This window comes from Rutilus rutilus, assembly GCF_951802725.1.
Source record: "Rutilus rutilus genome assembly, chromosome: 13".
Lineage (NCBI taxonomy): Eukaryota > Metazoa > Chordata > Actinopteri > Cypriniformes > Leuciscidae > Rutilus > Rutilus rutilus.
In genome coordinates this window covers 13472349-13491498 of record NC_140218.1, presented here as the reverse complement: position 1 = coordinate 13491498, position 19150 = coordinate 13472349, and the positions used below count along the sequence as shown (strand labels likewise).

Sequence of the window (19150 nt, the reverse complement as noted above, 5' to 3'; positions counted from 1 at the left end):
CATTCGACCACATGAGCTTTTACACTACGAAAGTATAATCCGGTCGAATGTGTTTTTGACTACTTCTGGAAGTGGTCAAAAGTGGACAAGATTAAACCGGTTTAGACCCCGTTTACACCTGTATTTAGCGCCATCCAATTGTGATTGGACTGATGAAAATGCTTCTTAATACCAATGTAAACAGGGCCCTTGATGCATAAATCTTCTTCGAGGTTAAAACACTGATGATAATTGAGCACCAAATCAGAATATAAGAATTTCTGAAGGATCATGTGACACTAGCCGCGTTTCCATTACCCTTCAAATTGCGCAAATTGAAATTGCGAATTGAAAATACGCTCAATGGAAACACGTCAATTTCGCAAAAACTCCCATTTATCGCAAAAAAGTTTTTGCGCTCGCATGAGGTGGTTTTTCAGGCGATTCGAAAAAGGAATATTTCGCAAACCTGCAATGGAAACAGTTTTTGCGCATTTACAGTTACCTGACTTAGAAGGCGCGGTGTGTTTGGACAGAATACGAGACAGTTCTTGAGAAGAAAGAATGACAGAAATACTGGATTCTAAACCTCAAAGAAATGCCACAATCAAGACCTCGGAGCAGAAATGAGTGAGAAAAACCCAGAAACACCTCATATGTGCCGCTCACAGTATAAGGGTCTTTCCTTGCCATTAATGCTTGGGTAACACGCCTACGTTTCCTTCCATTAATAATAATAACGTCTAGTGTGGTGCGTGGCTGTGATATATATAAACTTACCAAAGTCCGTTGCCATGATTTTTGGAATGACTTATCGCGAGAGAAAAAATGACGTTTTAGTCGCATAACATCGGTTAATGGAAACGGCGTCATTTCGCAATAGTTTTTTGTCGATATTAAAAAAAAAAGAAAAAAGTTTTGCGCAAATCTTTAATGGAAACGCACCTACTGCTGAAAATCCAGCTTTGCCATCAAAGGAATAAATATATTTTTTTAAATATAAAAAAATGCTCACCATAACCTTCCGGCCCTCATGTTCTTGTTCTGGGTCATCTCCCTCTTCCTCATCTTCATCATTCAAATACAGTAAGTTTTCGACACGCCCATGCTTTGGTCGTACATCAGCAGCATCCCAGTCGTCAATTTCATCTAACAGAGAAACACGTTGAGCTGGATGGACATCTAAAAAACTTGGACTACAGTCTTGACAAGCATGCTAAATGGATCAAAGTATGAATTGGCAGTAGGAAATTTCTTCTCATCTCCTTTATTGAGCACCACATGTGTATTCTCACCTTCACAGTCCAGCACGTAGTCGCGAGGAAACATAATTCCACAGCCCATGATGTCCCCTTCGAAACAGCGAGGGCCAAACTGGTCACCTACTCCACTTCCATGGAAGATCTTCCCATCATCTATGGCGCAGATAAGATGGACATTTAAAATGCGTCTCCTTTCATTAGTAAACCATGACCTTGCTTAAAATCTGATATGCAAATCAACTTTTAATATCCTGGGCATTAATACTATGAATATTTGGCATTCACTCTTTAGCAAAGTACAGGAACTGGACTATATATTTACACTACTGTTCAAAAGTTTGTGTTCAGTAAGATTCTTTTTTTTTTTTTTTTAAGTCATACTAGACATTTATAGTGTTACACAAGATTTCTATAAGTCACATGAATGCTGTTCTTCTGAACTTCTTATTTTTCAATGAATCCTGAGAAAAACACATCACCGTTTCCACAAAAGTACTACACAGCAAACAGTTTTCAACACTAATAATAAGAAATGCTTCTTGAGCAGCAAATCAGCATATTAGAATGATTTCTGAAGGATCATGTGACACTGAAGACTGGAGTAATGATGCTGAAAACTCAGCTTTGATCACAGGAATAAATTAGATTTGAAAATGTATCCAAATAGAAAGCAGTTATATTATATTGCAATAATATTTCACAATAATACAGTTGTTACTGTTTTGGTGAGCAAGAGACTTCTTTCAAGAACTTTCAAGACTTTTGAACGGTAGTATGAATAGTAGTATGCATGTGTATATACATAGAAATATATATATATACACACACACACACGTGTATATACATATCTTTTCAGACCATTAAATAAACAAATCCATGGTAAACACAGATGTCATGAGTCACAGGTCCAAAGGTGCCCTATTAATTTGAGTCCCACCTCCACCAGAAACATCATCTGCTGGTGTCGCTGTTGGACAAGCATCACTGTAGGTAAAATGAGTGCTTGAGCTCATATTTCATAATATTTGTTCCTGTATCTCATCTGATTATCTTTTTAAAGCCTCTTTTTTGGGTGATTCATTTATAGTCATTGACAGAGCTAACAACTCAACACCTGAATGAATTTTAGGACATAAAGAAGCAATGCTAAAGTTAGTGCTTGGCATCAGAGCACTGTGAAGACCTGAAGTGAATCTGAATAAGCAAGCACTAATGCTGCATTCCTCACACATTTGCTCTTAATGATCCAGAGAAGACTTATACTCTTCATCCAGACACTGACAGGATTGAAAGGAGATGTGCTTTCATGCCTCTGTACGTTTCTTTCTCCTAAGTCAAAGTTCTCCTTATATAAGAAGATAACAAAACAAAGAGACAACAACAATCAAGAGCAAGTGAAAGAAAAACACGGAAAGGTAGCCTGCAGACAAAAAAAAACCTTATTGCAGTGTGTGGCTGGTAAATATTTGTAGAGTTGTCATGGGACCCGTTCCCAGCTCAGGATACTGTTTAAACAATCCCTATCTGAACATGCGGAGGGAGATGAAAACACTGCATCATTATGATTCCCATGTGGGCCTCGGTCCCAACACCACACTCCGCAAACACCACGACCACTGTGGGAGAAGAAGGCGACTAAAAATAGACGGGGGCTTGGGCACACGCTCTCACCAAGCCAGAGCTTTCAGGCTCTCTGGCAGGAAACGCTACACCGGAGTGCAGAGAGGGCTTTCCTCGAATGTCAGAGCTGTTCTCTGGAAAAGACCGGGAATGTAGACTTGCTTCCGCAAACAAGAAGGCAGTTTTATGAGCCTGGGGGGCTCAGAAAGGAAAAACTATTTGCTTGTTCATGTCACAACATTTTAAAGTAACCTAAACAGGGAAAGGTCACGTACCCTATTGCATTACCAAACGTGAACTGAAAATGAACTGAAACCTGAAAATAGTGATTTGGGGTAAAGCGACTCTGCCAACTATTTTGACCCACTTGGCACGGTCAGCAGATTAATTAAAACAGGAATGGGGAACATATACGGCATAAAATCATTGTTCCAAACTAAAAAAAACAAAACAAAAAAAAACGTATCACACGACTTCCGACTTCATTTCTCAATCCAAATGAGATTATAATAGCCCTTCTGTCCTTGGCTATGATGCGCGTGAGGACACTGACCCTCAGAGCGACATATCAGAGGCCGTAACGCGTCTCTACGTGATGATTAACTGGATTATGAGTCATAGATGTGGGCCTCTTATAGATCAGGGCAGGACAATGAGTCATGCCCCCCTAATCTGACCCGCTTCTGTGGCAATGCCAGACCTCCATCAGCGGGTGCCGCAATGAGGCGCAGAAAAGATATGCCCCATAAATGCAGCTCCGCAAAAGCTGACAAGAGGGCTTGACAAACTGCATCGCCCTGATGCGAGTGATGATATGGCTGAATTCTTCACAGTAGAGAAGAACACGGGGCCTGGGTGAATTCGCTAGCAAATAAACAAACTTCAATCACTTCCAAACTTCCATCACTAGGGATGCACCCTTATGAAAATTTTGGATCGGAAGAATAATTGTTGTCATGTTATGGTCAACCAATAAATAGAGGATACTAATGCTAAGAAAAATGTGCTTATATATATATATATATATATATATATATATATATATATATATATATATATATATATATATATATATATATATACACACACACACACACACACACACACAGTTATTTTGATATGAAGTATAATATTTGTATTTCAAGTTTTATATCTTTTTATCCATCTATCTATATATATCCAAATTTAAAATGTATTTTAAACTAATTGAATTGAACGAATTTAGGCATCATGTCATTACAATGTGCTATGAAACTGGATATTTATTTTACGATTTGCTAAATACTATATTTAACAATGTTTTTATATTATTAGAGTCATTAAAGATTAATTAAGCATTAGATGCAAATAGGGATGTGCTCTAAGCCTAATTATGAATTCAGAAAGGCACGGAAAATGAGTAACACACTCTACGGAGCCCCTAAAGGGACAGGGTTAGGCTTGCTGCGGTAGTCGCTTATATTACAGTACATCAGATTTCACTTATCACGCAAAGATAGTAAGGAGAGATGACTGACTGGACGCTGTCAGAGGATTTAATGTGCAGCAGATCCTGAGCGTCATTGAGAAATATCTTATCTTGTAAAATGTGTGGTCAGTACTGACGCTCCCTATACACAGAGTATGAGTGATCGCGCATTTGAAAGTGAAAGTAAAAAGCAAGCGTGCATTCAAAAGCAATTTCAATATCCTGCATATTGATAGTGGCTGCCTGATACCCGCAGATTCTATACAATATACCCAATTATATAATTGCGAGAAAACGCAAAATCATTGAAATATAATTTTTCTTCCCCATCTCATATTTTTTTTCCATCACCCTGTTCCTTTAGGCCGGGGCTCCATACAATGCGTCATTTCCTTCCCGAACACAGTATTCGGCTTCAAGCACATCCCTAATGGCAAATGTAATCTAAACGTAAAAATATAAGGAATGGTAATGCACAATTAAATATTGAATATCGGTTGTTATAAATAGATACATACATAAAATGTATGTATATCCAGTATATCCAACTATAGAGTTGTGAAGTACTTAAAGTCACAAGAATTGCACAGTGATTTACACTGGTCTGGTAGTAGTGTAGTGGAAAACAGATCTATCAATGTCCAGTCTATCAAATAAGACTAATGAGTTTATTTTTATAGCATCTCTATTGTTGCAGCTACAACCCAAATAACACACTAATGGAAGTAACGTTGCCACATTACATTATATATATATATAAAATATATCAAAAAATCTGAACCGTCACTGTTTATCTGGCTTACAGGCAAAATCCCTCACCCTTAAACAATAGGCTCTGAGTCACCACAGAAGCACAGTTTCATTCAGGATGATACTCAGTGACTAATCTGTTATGTGGAGTGGCATGAAGGCATGAAGGGTTTGAGTACAAAGATTGCCATCTTTACATTGAGAGGCAAATCTTATCCGATATCAACTTCCTTTGAGCTGTTTTGAAAGATGGGACCTGTGGAGTGAGATAGGGCTATTTATCCTCATGCCATTTTCAAGAGGATTTTCTTCAAATCAACACACTGATCTCCTCTCTACACTCCTCTTATCATCATCCAGGACCTCCACACACTGTAGAGATGGTGCCCATAGATGAGTAGGCTTGAAAAGAGAAGAGGAGCCAAATAATAAAGCTTAAAAAAAAAAAAAAAAAAAATTCACCACCTGCAGGAATTCTGGGTAATCCATGCGTAACCTGTGATAGGAATACAACCAGAGATGACAAAACGGAGAAAACAAAACAAACTTTATGTAAACAGGATCTGTGGACTTGTGTGTATAAAAATAACTTTATGTGGGACTTTTTAGTACTTCTACATTACATGAAAGTTTCATTTCAGATTTCGGACTAAAACAGATAGTGAGCATGAAGGCATGAAGGCATGTCCTTAGTCTGAATTAAATCATGGCAATGCAATTTTTGCGATGTCGGGCTAACAGATCTACAGAATGTGATAGTAACCTGGCAAATGAGCAATAATAGCAACATTCAGATGGTTTGAATACATTATTTAGTGTGCAAGCACCTGAAAAAATTAAAATAAAATGCTCTACTGATAGTACTTTTACTCATTAATGAACAAGTCAAGTCAAGTCAAGTCAAGTATATTTGTATAGCGCTTTTCACAATACAGATTGTATCAAAGCAGCTTCACAGTATTAAATAAAAATAATACAACAAGGTTTGTTTCTAGTGGAATTTATTGATTGATAAAATCAAATTAAATATCCCCAGAATATCCCCAACTGAGCAAGCCAAAGGCAACAAACGTGTTTTAAGATCAACAAGTTGGCAACAAACGCAACAAACGTGTTTTAAGATCAGGGTGTCCAGCATGTGTTCATGTCCATCAGGCTACAATTGGCCTGGGCTTATGATGCGTTTAACTATGAACATTAGCTACGTTTACATGGACACAATCGGAATGAAATTAATAGGATTGATGAATCCGAACAAGGTGTTTACATGAATGATAAATAAAGTAATCGGGTTGATGTGCGCGTTTATATGTCACAAGTTTCAAATCTGAAACTTCTGATGTTTTGACATGCGCACACTGCACACATATACAGAGTTTCCCGCATTTCGCACATAAATATTCTTCTCTATTGGTTCTTTATTTGTTTTAAACAGCAGACGTAATATTAATTCGTCTCTGGTCATAATTTAGAGCACATTAACCGTTTTGCCGTGCTGCTTATTGATCACGCAGTAAAAATGTCTCTCCCCGCGGCCAAAACCAGACGTCTGTGGATGAGAATCCAAAACAAGGACTGGTGGGACGTTGTCCTGCTTCACTTCACAGACGCGCGAGTGAAATGAGAATTTTAGAATGATGGGAAACTTATTAATATGACACTTTATTCAACAGGAAGAACAGCTCGTTCCGCGCGTCATACGTCATTACGCTAGTTAACGTCATTGCACATGCGCAGTCTTTTCAGTTTAGGTTTTCAATCCGATCAAGTGTTTACATGTTCTCTCGATCGGATTACAAAAGGGATAAACCACCCCTTTCAATCCGATCGAAATTTCATTCGGATCGAGCTCAATCGGATCGATTAAGGTGTTTACATGAAGGTTTTTTTAGTCCGATTGAGCCGTCAATCCGATTATAAGTGTCCATGTAAACGCAGCTAGTGTTTTAGGCCAATCGGAGGAGAAAAAAACGGAAAGAAAGGGCCATTTCCCCATGTTCCCTAACAGATGCAGCATCTGTATCGATTGTAAATTTGTTGAAATTAATTAAATTAATAGTACTATACAATTATAGCCTGGGTACCAGCCCGAACCCCGCCCACAACATTTTTTGGTCGGGAAGTTCGGTCTGGACTCGCTCCGTCGAGGAGCTATTATGCCCGAACAAAAATTGTTCGGACCAATCAAATTGTCAGGGCGGGCTTTATACGATGATGGACAGATGAGCAACGGTAACGTAATCATCCACGTCACCAAAGAGCGCTTGATTTGAATTAGTTTACAACAAAGACGACTGCTGCTGGAGAATTGAGATTTCACGAGTTCACATTTACAAATAAGTCAGATAGAATAAATGCGTATATAAGATTTCACACAAATAAGTCGATAGAATAAATGCGTATATGACGTGCTGTCCGAGGAGAGGGCTGTGGGCTCGGTAGCCATACTCCCCCGTATTCCTGGTTGTGAGAGAACAAGACAAGAGTGAGGATTCGGGGTGGTGGAGGGATGCTGAAAAACTGTCAAGGAGTGTTAGGTAAGTTGACAGAGTGAATATGAGTGATAGGGTAACGTTAGACATGGTATTGTTTGATGACAAGTTGATATTGGATTGATTATTTGTACGTGCTCCTCCCGAACTTTGTTTATTAAAAATCATGTGTAGATTCCTCCATCGCGTCTGTTATAGAAGATATTCACAGCGCATTCATTTTAAAAGAGGAACAGAGAGCCGCGACATTTTGTTGGTTGAAAATATGAATGAAGAACATGTGTCATTTACTCCGTTGCTCTGATTGGTTGTAGGTCTATCCAATTGAGTGCAGAGTTTTTTTTTTCCTGGTTCGGTTGAGACACGCCCCATAATCAAATCTCTATGGAGCAGTCTCAGACTCACATTCTGACTAGAATCTGAGTATGACGACGTCAGGCTAATACAATTATGATGCTGTTCATAAATTAGTAAAACATAAAAATTAAAAACACTGCTTATGCGCATTCTTTATTCATCATTTTGTAAAGTTAAAAATCTTGCTGATTTTTTTGTAGAAAAGGTAGTACATTGCCATCTTCCCTCCAACCAAGTGACTTGAACTCATCTGATGTCGTAATTACGACTTCCTAACTCATAAATCCGAAATTTCATGGTCTTGAACACACCAATAGTGCGTATGTGATGAAAAAGGTGAAGCGCTATGTGCATTCAATCCTTCAAACTATTTGATTATGCATTTAGACAGATGACGACTAGCTTGACTACACACAAAAAATACTGTAGCTCGAAAATAACTGTGCATGTAAACATACTGACTGTTGTAATGACAAGATCTTTAAAAAATGATCAACAACTCACCTGCGTGATATGCAACAGAACCTCGACTCCAGCCCGGATGCCTGTTCTTTGGGTAATCCTGACAAAAGAGAGGAAGAATAAGACACAAATTCTAATAATTAGACAACAGTCAGGTTTTATAGATACCAATGATGGATTTACTGTGAACACATACTTGCGACGGTTTCACTTTCAACAATCTCACTCAACACTTTCATATTAATGTGGTGGAGAGAGAACTGAGTTCTACAGCCAGAAAACGATTACGGCATCACAGCTCATTGTTTTAGGTTTAAGAACTGAAGTCACAGAGCGGCAAAGGTTATGTTTTTTTATATACAGATAAACCATGCCAGCACAAACACAAGGAGCAGCCAATATTTTGATTAGACCTGAGATGCAATTAACATGCAAAGATATTTTTGGTATTTCTCTGTTGTCATTTGAAGAGACTACTAACAATTCCCTTGAAGCCTGTATATGTAATGCACTCTAAAAAGCATTTTTAACGCATTCATTATATAGCTTATAATCTTCAAAAGATCCAAATTGTTAGTCATAATGAAATTAAAATTGACAATTGATTTTTTTTTTTTTAATGTTATATTGCAGTATTAATTAGAAATGATTTATCTGTGCGTGTCATTATTTTATTATTTTTAATTCATGTGACCTCATAATCTTTAATTAAAATAACCGTTTACTGGCTCGAGGGCGGGACAACCTGTCACTCACATGAGATCCAGCGATAGCAATATCACAACCATCAAACCACCAATTTTCAATTCCCGACGGACAAAAGCAAGCCCCGACCTAAAAAAAAACGTCTTGTTCAAGAAGCCATTTCACTCGGATATACTTCACAATAAGGAAGAAAACACTATCGCAACTTCCATTTCATGCCGACTTGTATCATGAATAAACAATATTTTACAGAATTAATCCACCTATGCTAATGTTAATTCATGTTTGATTATAATACATTAAAATTAATTTATATAACTTAAAAGGTTAAAAATGCACATGTAGAAATTAACATTAACCAATATTAATAAATATTGTACGCGATATTATACATTGCTAGTTCATACCTAATGCATAATGAATTTAACCTTAAAAAGGTGTTGCTGAAACATTTGTCATCAATTCTTAACTGAAATATTATGTACAATAAGATATTATGTGACAATAGATAATTCATTAATTGTTTTAAAATAAAATAATTCCATATGCACAGAATTATTGCATTTTTTTAATCCATTTATGATATTTTTGTGGGAACCATCATCGATTTTCTTTCAACATTAGAAAATTCAAAAGAAACATTTTTAAAAGAAATATTTTGTAACATTATAAATGTCTTTACCGTCTCCGTGTGCTGGCATTTCTGTAATCTGGTCTAGAGGATTACATGGAGATCTGTTTTGGTTAAGGCTGATAGAGGGTTGTGTTATGGTTCAGGTCGAGATCTTTTAATCTGTTTATCTAATAAGGAAGAGGAGTAAACATAGACCAGGGGGGACTTAAAACTGATTTATTCGCGATCTAAGCTCGGACCCAAAACGGACAGATGATTTAAATGAGAGCCACAATAAGGTGACGCGTTTAACATCCCTTGGTCGCTTTCCACCCCACTAGTGTTGTGAAGCGCTATATCGGCTCCAGCGCAATGAAGTTGTGCAACAGAGCGCGCGAGGATGATGATGATACCTTAGGCGAATCTGACAAACAGATCTAAACATGTAGAGACAATAGAGTAGGGCTCTCTGGAACAACACATGAGAAAGTAAACTGTTTGTAAACATTACTTAATTTCAATTGAGTTTACATCTGCTCCCTGACAAGGTGAAAAATGATAGTGCATTCCGTGTATTCGTACGATTACATCTGTGCTCTGTATCAAGTACCATGTATAAACACACAAGCAAACAGACACTTCAACATGCCACGCAAAGCACACAAGCAATAAATCACCTCGCTCGCCCCAGCGACCCACATAACAGTTTTTTTTTAAATCTGTCAAATGAAATTATATACCACATACTCCTGTTTGAGAAGAGGAGCTATTCATGCATATAGTGTTTTGGCCCCCTGAGGAGACTGCAAAAGCCATTAGAGAGAAAGCATCGAGCTTCCAAGAAACACAAACAGTAGCATATGTGTCCGTGGCAGAGCCATATCAGATCCACCCGGGGCTTTTATGTGCGATACTCGAGCTGCCTGCATTTCCACACTGTGGCAAAGACAACAAGTAGCAGAGAGGCTGCCGGTGGAGGCAGATGCACATCTGCACATGACATACAGAGCAGAGATTAGGCCAAGAGGGTACCTGCCCCCAAACACCACAATACGGGCGCTGGAATGGCATCTGTGCAAGCTCCTGTCATCACGAAACCATGAACTATGAGCACTTTTAGAAAATTAACTCTTAAAACACTTTTAATTTGACCTCTGACAGTGTATATTCATACATCACAGGAGAATTGTCATTTCCACCACACTTGAAATTTAACATGTCTTATGTTTCAATATTCTGTGATGGAAATGATTGTAGAGGAATTGACTTTTTTTTTTTTTTGGACTAAAATTTAGACAAAATTACAGATTGGCCGGAAATGACAATAAAATTCTGTTCAGTTTTCTCAGTTTCATTCAACAAGGATGCATTAAATTGATCAAAAGTGAAAGTAAAGATATATATATGTACACAGACACACACACTCTCAACTCTCTCACACACACAACAGTTAGTTCAAGTCCTTGTATCTGATTGGCCTTAATAATGATGTATTTAAGTGCTTTAAAGTAAACACCCACACATACAGTAAAATGGAGCACTGGAATAGGTCAGATGGATTGGTGACAGACAGACAGATTGTGTTCCTTGCCGAACACTTCAAGAGTTGATCTCCACTTGTGAATGTTTCCAAAATAAATGAGGACACCAGGGTCAGGAACACACACTCCCTCAATTGCTCCATGGGAAGTGCTAGAGAGCTAGCAGAAACCGAAGCCCGCGGTGCCGGATGAGAGCAGAGGAAAGGGCTGGTGAAAGAAGGGAAGGTCAGGAGGTGATAAGGGTTGGACCCATTCACGTAGTCGTGGCCGCCGAGGCTCCGGTACGCACCTCCGCCCCTTGTTAGAACCCAGAAAATCTTTGTCTTGCATCCTAGCAACCCAGTGTATTCCGGATGCATGCGCACTAGCTCGTACGGCCAGGTCCAGTCCCCGTTCACAGGGGGTCAGGGTTCACTGATTGCAGATAAGAGCTTGGCTCTTCCTCTCCACATCCACCATCATCCTCAGACCGAAACCGGGACTATCAGAGAGCAGACTAGCTTATAATTCGGCCCATCTGATGTTCCCACCGCAGTAGAGATCAAGTCATTAACAAGGTTGGTCACCATTTTGTTGTTGTTCCTCAAACGGCAGAGGTGATGTGCGCATTTGATGTTCTAACAATTAACAACCACATTGTTTGCAAACATCTCTCCAGACACAGGATGCAGGGAACACAGGGTACACATCTAATGAGAGTAAACAGTAATTAGGCAGCTAAATCTCTCCGTTTCTCTGAGCAACCAAAGGCCTTTCCACGATTCGACACAGCAGAGTTGTCTACTTGTCTGCAGTTCCCAACCTGAGACTAATTACCCTTCACTTTCTTGTACAGAACGTCAGGAAGAGAGGAGAACACAGTGCGGTGTTCCTGTTCCAACCCTGCATGATCACTACATGACTTTTACTGACTACAGGAATAGTTCACTCAAAGATAAAAAAAAACTCTGCCATCATTTACTCACTCATGAACAAGGGTTATTATTGTTAACTATTAAAAAAAAAATTGTAGTCACTGAAATAACCCTGAAATAAAATATAAATAGTAGATTAAAAACTTAATTGTTTTAAGTTAAAGCACTAACTGTACTAACTGGAAATAAAAAATAAATCTAAACAAATTAATATGGAATAAAATAATTTGAACCTAAATAATGATATAAAATCTAATAAAAATGACAAAGCACATAAAATTACTAAATTAAATAAAAAACTATACAAATAAAAGTATTAATAAAACTATAATGGTATAAATACTGTAAATAATACTGTCATTATCTCTGTACGAATTTCTTTCACAAAGTTCAAGCTGCTCTTTTTCATACAACAAAAATGAACGACCAAGGGCTGTCAAGCACCAAAAATGACAAAAAGTGACGATTTGAGAACTATGCCAGAGGAGAGAATTTTTCTCTGTAAATAATGTAATGTTTTCTCTGTAAATAATGACTAAGAATTCTGGTCTCTTGCTCATACATGACTTTGACTTAACAAAGACTTGTAATACTGCACATGAGCCATCTGGACTCCATTCATAATGCATTCGCGGTGTATATATGGCTCAAACATCCATTTCGTGACAGACATGCGTGTTTATTTGAGCACTTCCGTCAGTGAAACATCACACTAAAGCCTGTAAAGCATTGAAATAAATATCAGTAAATAATATTAACTTACATAATATAGGCCTAATAGTTAAATATTTAAAATACATTAGTTTAATATTTCCATACAAAGATGTGTGATATATAGCCTAAGCCTACCGCTCTTCTTTTTTTATATATCTTCATGTTTTCTACTTGTTATAAAAGGTCCGAAGAGCGAATTTTATCTTCCACAAGGGCAAGACATTTAAGCTATGTTTGATTTTGCGCTGCCAGAGAAAGCGAAACTAAAAATCACCCGCGCGTTTGAAATGGGCTTTACAAATAAACTTGACGCGCCTTACCAAGTATAATAACAAGCACAAACGGTGTTAAAAAGAATTTGACGTGCAAGTAAAAAGGTAGGCTCTCTTTCCTACAGCATTTTTCTACTTTACCACAGTAAAGAATGCGGATATAATAGGCTTACTTAAAAGCGAATCAAAGGAAGACACGTTTATAGTCCCCTGCGAAAATGGGTGAGACGTGAGTGAAGATTTGGGAAAAGAAACAAGAGATTCCATGTCCAGTGGAATAATAACTAATGGAATATTGTTAAATTCGCTGATAATCGGGTGACCAGATCGCAAAACAGAATACAAAGCCGACAAAGCTATGCAGTTTCGGGAATTTCTTCGCTGTATTCTCGCTTTTTGCTCGCAGCTTTTTCTATAGAGCTCCCCCTACAGCTTCGGAATAGATATTTGACAACACTGTCGAAAAACTCGTTAGTGACTCTCAGATACCAGAGGCTAGTACATCAACGACATCAAAGCAGATGGGACATTCTTTAAAACGTCTTCTTCATTCGGGTTCGAACAGCGTGAGGGAGCGCAATAACGACAGAATTTTAGCAGATTTTTTTGCCGTAAAGCAATTCGTTACATCGCGAGACCTGATATCACGCGATACTTCCTGACGCTGCGGCTGGCGGCCCGCCGGCTCAACGTTGCAAGGGTGTTTTTTCCGCTCACAGGCGATAGTGGGGTGAGAGACGACCACCATTCAACCCGAAAAAAGTCATATAACTATTCCAATGACTCCGAAGCTGTTCGGTTAAGGTAAAAAAGTTACTTGGTTTTATGGGCTCACGCACAACTCTCTCATTCGTCATGAATCCAAACGTTTCCATGGCTGCGATGTAACATTTAATTGCTAACCTATTATTTATTTTGTACACAAAGCTTTGTGCTTCACTCCTGTCATAATATTCATGTAAAACAATTGTTTTGGCGGACCACCGCCAGTGCTACTCAGCCACCGCGGTGGTGCGGTTGTCAAGTTGACCGGCACAGCCCTACTTGACAGCCACTGGTCACCATAGGGGCTTTCAAACAGGGTGGTTATAGGAACTAGCTACCAGGGTGGTGCCCAAGGAAACTACATTTCCCCTAGAGCCATTTTCCTGGTTGTATTCGCACCGCCAGTAGGAACTCTAAAATGACGTAAGCTGGCCGACAGCGACGTCATTTAAGCGCGACATAAACAACATCAACAACTGTAGGATGGAGGACACTGTGATCAGAGCTGTGTTTTTGTTGTGTGTCGTGGGTTTCGTGATAACTGAGATGGAATGTAGTCGTTTAGGTTACGTGATTTGAAAGATTAAAAAGGAGGGCTAAAGGCCCTTTCACACTGAGCATGGCGTGATAAAGCGAATCACCGACGAACAGAGTTTTCACACTGAACAGGAAACAACTGATTGCCTTTTTAATTCACGCCTGTAGTAGGAGCTAATTTAGCCCCCCTAAAAGGCGTTACTAGAACTAAAATCTTTCCCAGTTCCTGCAGTGTGAACACGCTACAAAAAGCAGGTACTTCAGCCATTAGTTATAGGAACTGTGAAAAGTTCCTCTGCTGCGAAAGCGCCTCATTTGACAGAAGAAACAAAGTTATGGAAAAGTTATGACAGAAAAAAAGTAATGAGAAAAACTATAGGATGAGTAAATGATGACTAAATGATGACAGAGGAGTGAGTTATTCATTTGAGCTTGACAGCAAGGTGATTCTCTCAAACCACTGTTTTATTTGCATACTGTGCCTCAGGGCCTGTCAAACTGTAACTGTTATGAGGTTGCACTGTTCTGGAGCCGCATTTGCAATATTGGTGTATATCCAGAGCTTACTGTACACATCTATTCTTGTTCAGGCCAAAACCACTGGGAATTTGATCTAAATACTTTACCATTGCCAAAAATACCTTTAAAAAAAAACTACATGACATCTAAATGGCATTCGCAATGCATGATGAAATGTGATAAGTATTACAGGATTTAGGAGAATATAACGAAGGATGTGAAATGTCATGCATGTGTGCATGCACTTCCCTACATTAATCGATTTTGCGAACACTTTAATCATAAGTAACTTTTAAATGAGGAATAATAACACAATTGACTTACTCTTCTTGCCAGGCCCAGGGCGATGTAGCACTTTTCTCCAGAATCCACAATCTCCACTTCAAAGTAGTGACTTCGTGTTGTGAGGGGCTGCCGGGCCTGGGCCAGACCCACATCCATGATGCTCTTCCCTTTCCCAACATATTCCAGAAGCTGTGGCAGAACATATCATAGTCTTAATCAGACTTAATTTAGATACATTATAGCGTATTAGACATCATTACAAATGTTGTAATCTCGAAATTTCAACTGTTTGCTCATATAGAAGTAAACAGGATCTTGTTGGGTGGATTATCTGGTCAGTTTATAGCGTAACTTGGCATAAACCAAATTAATCTACAAAAATAGTCAGCCTGGCTGTGAGTAGTCCTTCGGATGAGACATTTAACCGAGGTCCTGACTCTCTATGGTCATTAAAAATCCCAGGATGTCCTTCAAAAAAAAAAAAGAGGTTTAACCTCGGCATCCTGGCCAAATTTGCCGATTGGCCTTTTCCCATCATGGCCTCCTAATCATCACCATATAGTGATTGGCTTCATCACTCTGTCTCCTCTCCACCAGTAAGCTGGTGTGTGGAGGGCGTTCAGGCGCACTATGGCTGCCGTCGTATCATTCAGGCGGATGCTGCACATTTGTGGTGGTTGAGGAGATTCCCCCCTTCCATGTAAAGCGCTTTGAGTACCTAAAAAAGTGCTATATAAATGTAATGAATTATTATGAATTATTAGTAAATGCTGTGCTGCAAACACACCTGGCCAAGCTTACATTTCAGATAAACTAGTGTGAAGTCAGTAAGATTTTTTTTTTTAAAGAAATTAATACTTTTATTTAGCAAGGATGAATTAAATTAATTAATTGTGACCATAAAGACGTTTACATTAATACAAAATAATTATATAACAAATATATGCTGTTCTTTTTAACTTTCTATTTATCAAAGGATCCTGAAAAAAAAATCAATCACCGTTTCCACATAAATATTAAGCAGCACAACTGTTTTCAACATTGATAATATTATTAAATGTTTCTTGAGCAGCAAATCAGGATATTAGAATGATTTCTGAAGGATCATGTGACACTGAAGACTGGAGTAATGATGCTGAAAATTCAGCTTTGCCAACACAGGAGTAAATTACAGTTTAAAATATATTAAAATAGAAAATGTTATGTTAAATTATAATAATATTTCACAATATTACTGTTTTACTGTATTTTTTAAATCTAATAAATGCACCCTGGGTGAGAGTAAGATATCTATACACACACACACACACACACACACACACACACACACACACACACACACACACACACACACACATTTATAAAGAAAAACAAACCCTGATTGGTGTTTTGAGACAAAGGCACTTGAGAATAATATAAGAAGAATATTTAGACAAATAATCTACAATAAATTAGATCAAGTATGGGCAAACACAGGAGAGATGACACATATTCTGACTGATTTTTTCCCATCAGGTGTGTTAGGAAAGGTGTAATAAGATTATTAGAGAAGACAAAAAGGTTGACATGTCTTCAATACGTTCATGGAATACCGAGGGTGGGGCAAGATCTTTCAATTACAGACATGCGAGTGGTATCGACAGCCCCACCTACGAAAGGAAATTCACCAATGGAACACTTTTGACATGGCAAGAGATCAAATTTCTGTCATATATTATGAAATACAAATGGAAAACATTTCATCACTTGCATGCATGAAGGTCTTTTTTACTGTTGTGACTGGATGTGGCAGATTAAGAGGATTAATTAGATTTTAAGATTGTGAAACTACTTTTAATGCCAGGTTGAGCCATCTCCTATAGACCATCTCAACCTTCAACCATTCAATTCAAAGGCCAAATCTTCAACACTTTAGGTTAAACCTTGAGAGCTGCCTACTAGATGACACTTTTAGGCTGTTCAAATGATCAAAGGGACAAATATGTGGCTAGGGATGGGACGGTATAAAAATTTCATATCACGTTTATAGTGACCAAAATTATCGTGATTATCAATATTATCACGGTTTTGTTAAAACGAGATGAAAGTGTTCAAAAAGAACTGATGCTCACACTAAAAACAGTTTAATATTTGAAAATCAACAAACAACAAATAAAACAAGCAGCTCTATGCCATTTTTTAAGCAAGATTATATTCTGTGGCATTTCCTTCCTTATAATGACCGTCGTCAATAGCAACGCATTATAACATAGCGCACATCCACATATCGCAATGGACGCGCTCTCTCGTTTCATTCAAATACAACTTGCCGTCTTGCGTCTCCGTTTTTGATTGTATTGAAAATGAAATCAGAGTTGATTTATTGTTTACAGAGTTTGATAATATTGTTGTGATCATCTTATCTGGACGATTGTTTTGTACGCTGCACAAAATGGACTTATAAACAGGTAAGATTTAAAACATTAATCTCAATTCAATATGGCCCTGTAATTATGTGGCAAAAAAAAAAAATTCGGTGTAATAGGCCTAAGTGTACAATGATATACATTATTATCCCTTAAATTTCATTCTTAATAGTCTTGTTTGAACTTGTTCGTTCGTCTTTGGCTCAAAGCCACTTGCTGCGAACTTTTCTTCGCGGAAGCTTCACGTTTATTTCAAGTGAGTGACATCAAATATTTCAACTCAAAACAACATTTTATGCCCAATTATTTCCCAGACGTAGTTTTGGTATTGAAGTCAAAGTTAACTTGCCTTGCGTTCGCTATGAACAGTGGGTGATGGTCACACAAGACGACTCGGCAGATCTGAAGTGTTTATTGTAGTGACCATCCTCGATTAAGTTTCACTCAGGACTTTTGTAAAAGTTAAAATATGACCACACCTCAGATTTGGTCCTCTTAACAGGCTGAAAAATATCCCGAGCACGGTCACTGCCTTCCGCCATTCCTTCTCGAATAAAAATAACAACAACATTGCGCGCTGCGCCTGCGTCAGACTGTTACTGGCTGGACAGGATTTACAGTGAGTTGATTATTACATTTTAAACGATAATACTAACCGTCAGTACATTTTATCGTGGTTTATAGTGAAACCGGTAATCGTCCCATCCCTATATGTGGCCAAACCTAATGAACTGCCAACCCAAATGGCTACTTTGGACAACATATGCACTTCTGGAACATTCAATTTAAAGCCCAAACCTAGACTGGTTATCAAATGCATTCTTGAACATCCAAAACTTCAACAAGTTAAGACTGTATTATTGGAGATTAAATGAACTTTTTAACTCGGGTTAAAACATGAACAGCAATTTTGGGCATGACAATTGTTTAAATGGTCAAAAAGGAGAATACTAGTGAGCTGCCTACTTAGACATCATTAAACTTAAGATTACAACCTAAACTAAATTTTTTGGCATGATATGAGTGCTACAGTTCGAATTAGAAACTAGTAAGCTGCCAATCTAGACATCATTTTTGGGCATCATGTGCACATTTCAAAGGTTCAATTTAAACTTCAGCTTCAGATTAAAACCTAGACAACATTTTGCCCGTCATATGACTTCTGAATGATCAAAAAGGACCCAAACTTAAGCCTAATGAGTTGCCAACCTAGACAGAACTTTTGGGAACCACATGACTATGATGCCTAAAAAAGCTACTGCCTTTCTCTCATGTTCTGTTTCTGGCCACACAGCTTCTAAACTCACAACACATCATCATGATTACTTTCAGATTACAACTGGTTGTCATTAATTACTTCAAAATTTCCGTTTGCATTGACAGAATCGGCACTTTGTTGGTCAGGTGCAATGGAAAGATTTCTCTGAACAGTCTTTGCTATTCTTGTTTACGCCGGTAAATGACTGCAGGTCAGGAGGAGACTCTGACAA

General features: G+C 38.1%; 1 protein-coding gene across 1 annotated transcript in view; it reads right to left on the bottom strand.

Annotated features, from left to right (window-relative positions):
* The window catches only part of spryd3 (SPRY domain containing 3), a 49383-nt gene that overhangs the window by 3128 nt on the left and 27105 nt on the right, over window positions 1-19150 (bottom strand). Inside the window, exons 7-10 of the mRNA XM_084428852.1 lie at window positions 15295-15444; window positions 8433-8490; window positions 1275-1394; window positions 995-1128 (exon numbers count right to left, since the gene is read on the bottom strand). Coding sequence (XP_084284978.1) covers window positions 995-1128; window positions 1275-1394; window positions 8433-8490; window positions 15295-15444 — 462 coding nt within the window. The remainder of the gene's footprint in view (window positions 1-994; window positions 1129-1274; window positions 1395-8432; window positions 8491-15294; window positions 15445-19150) is intronic.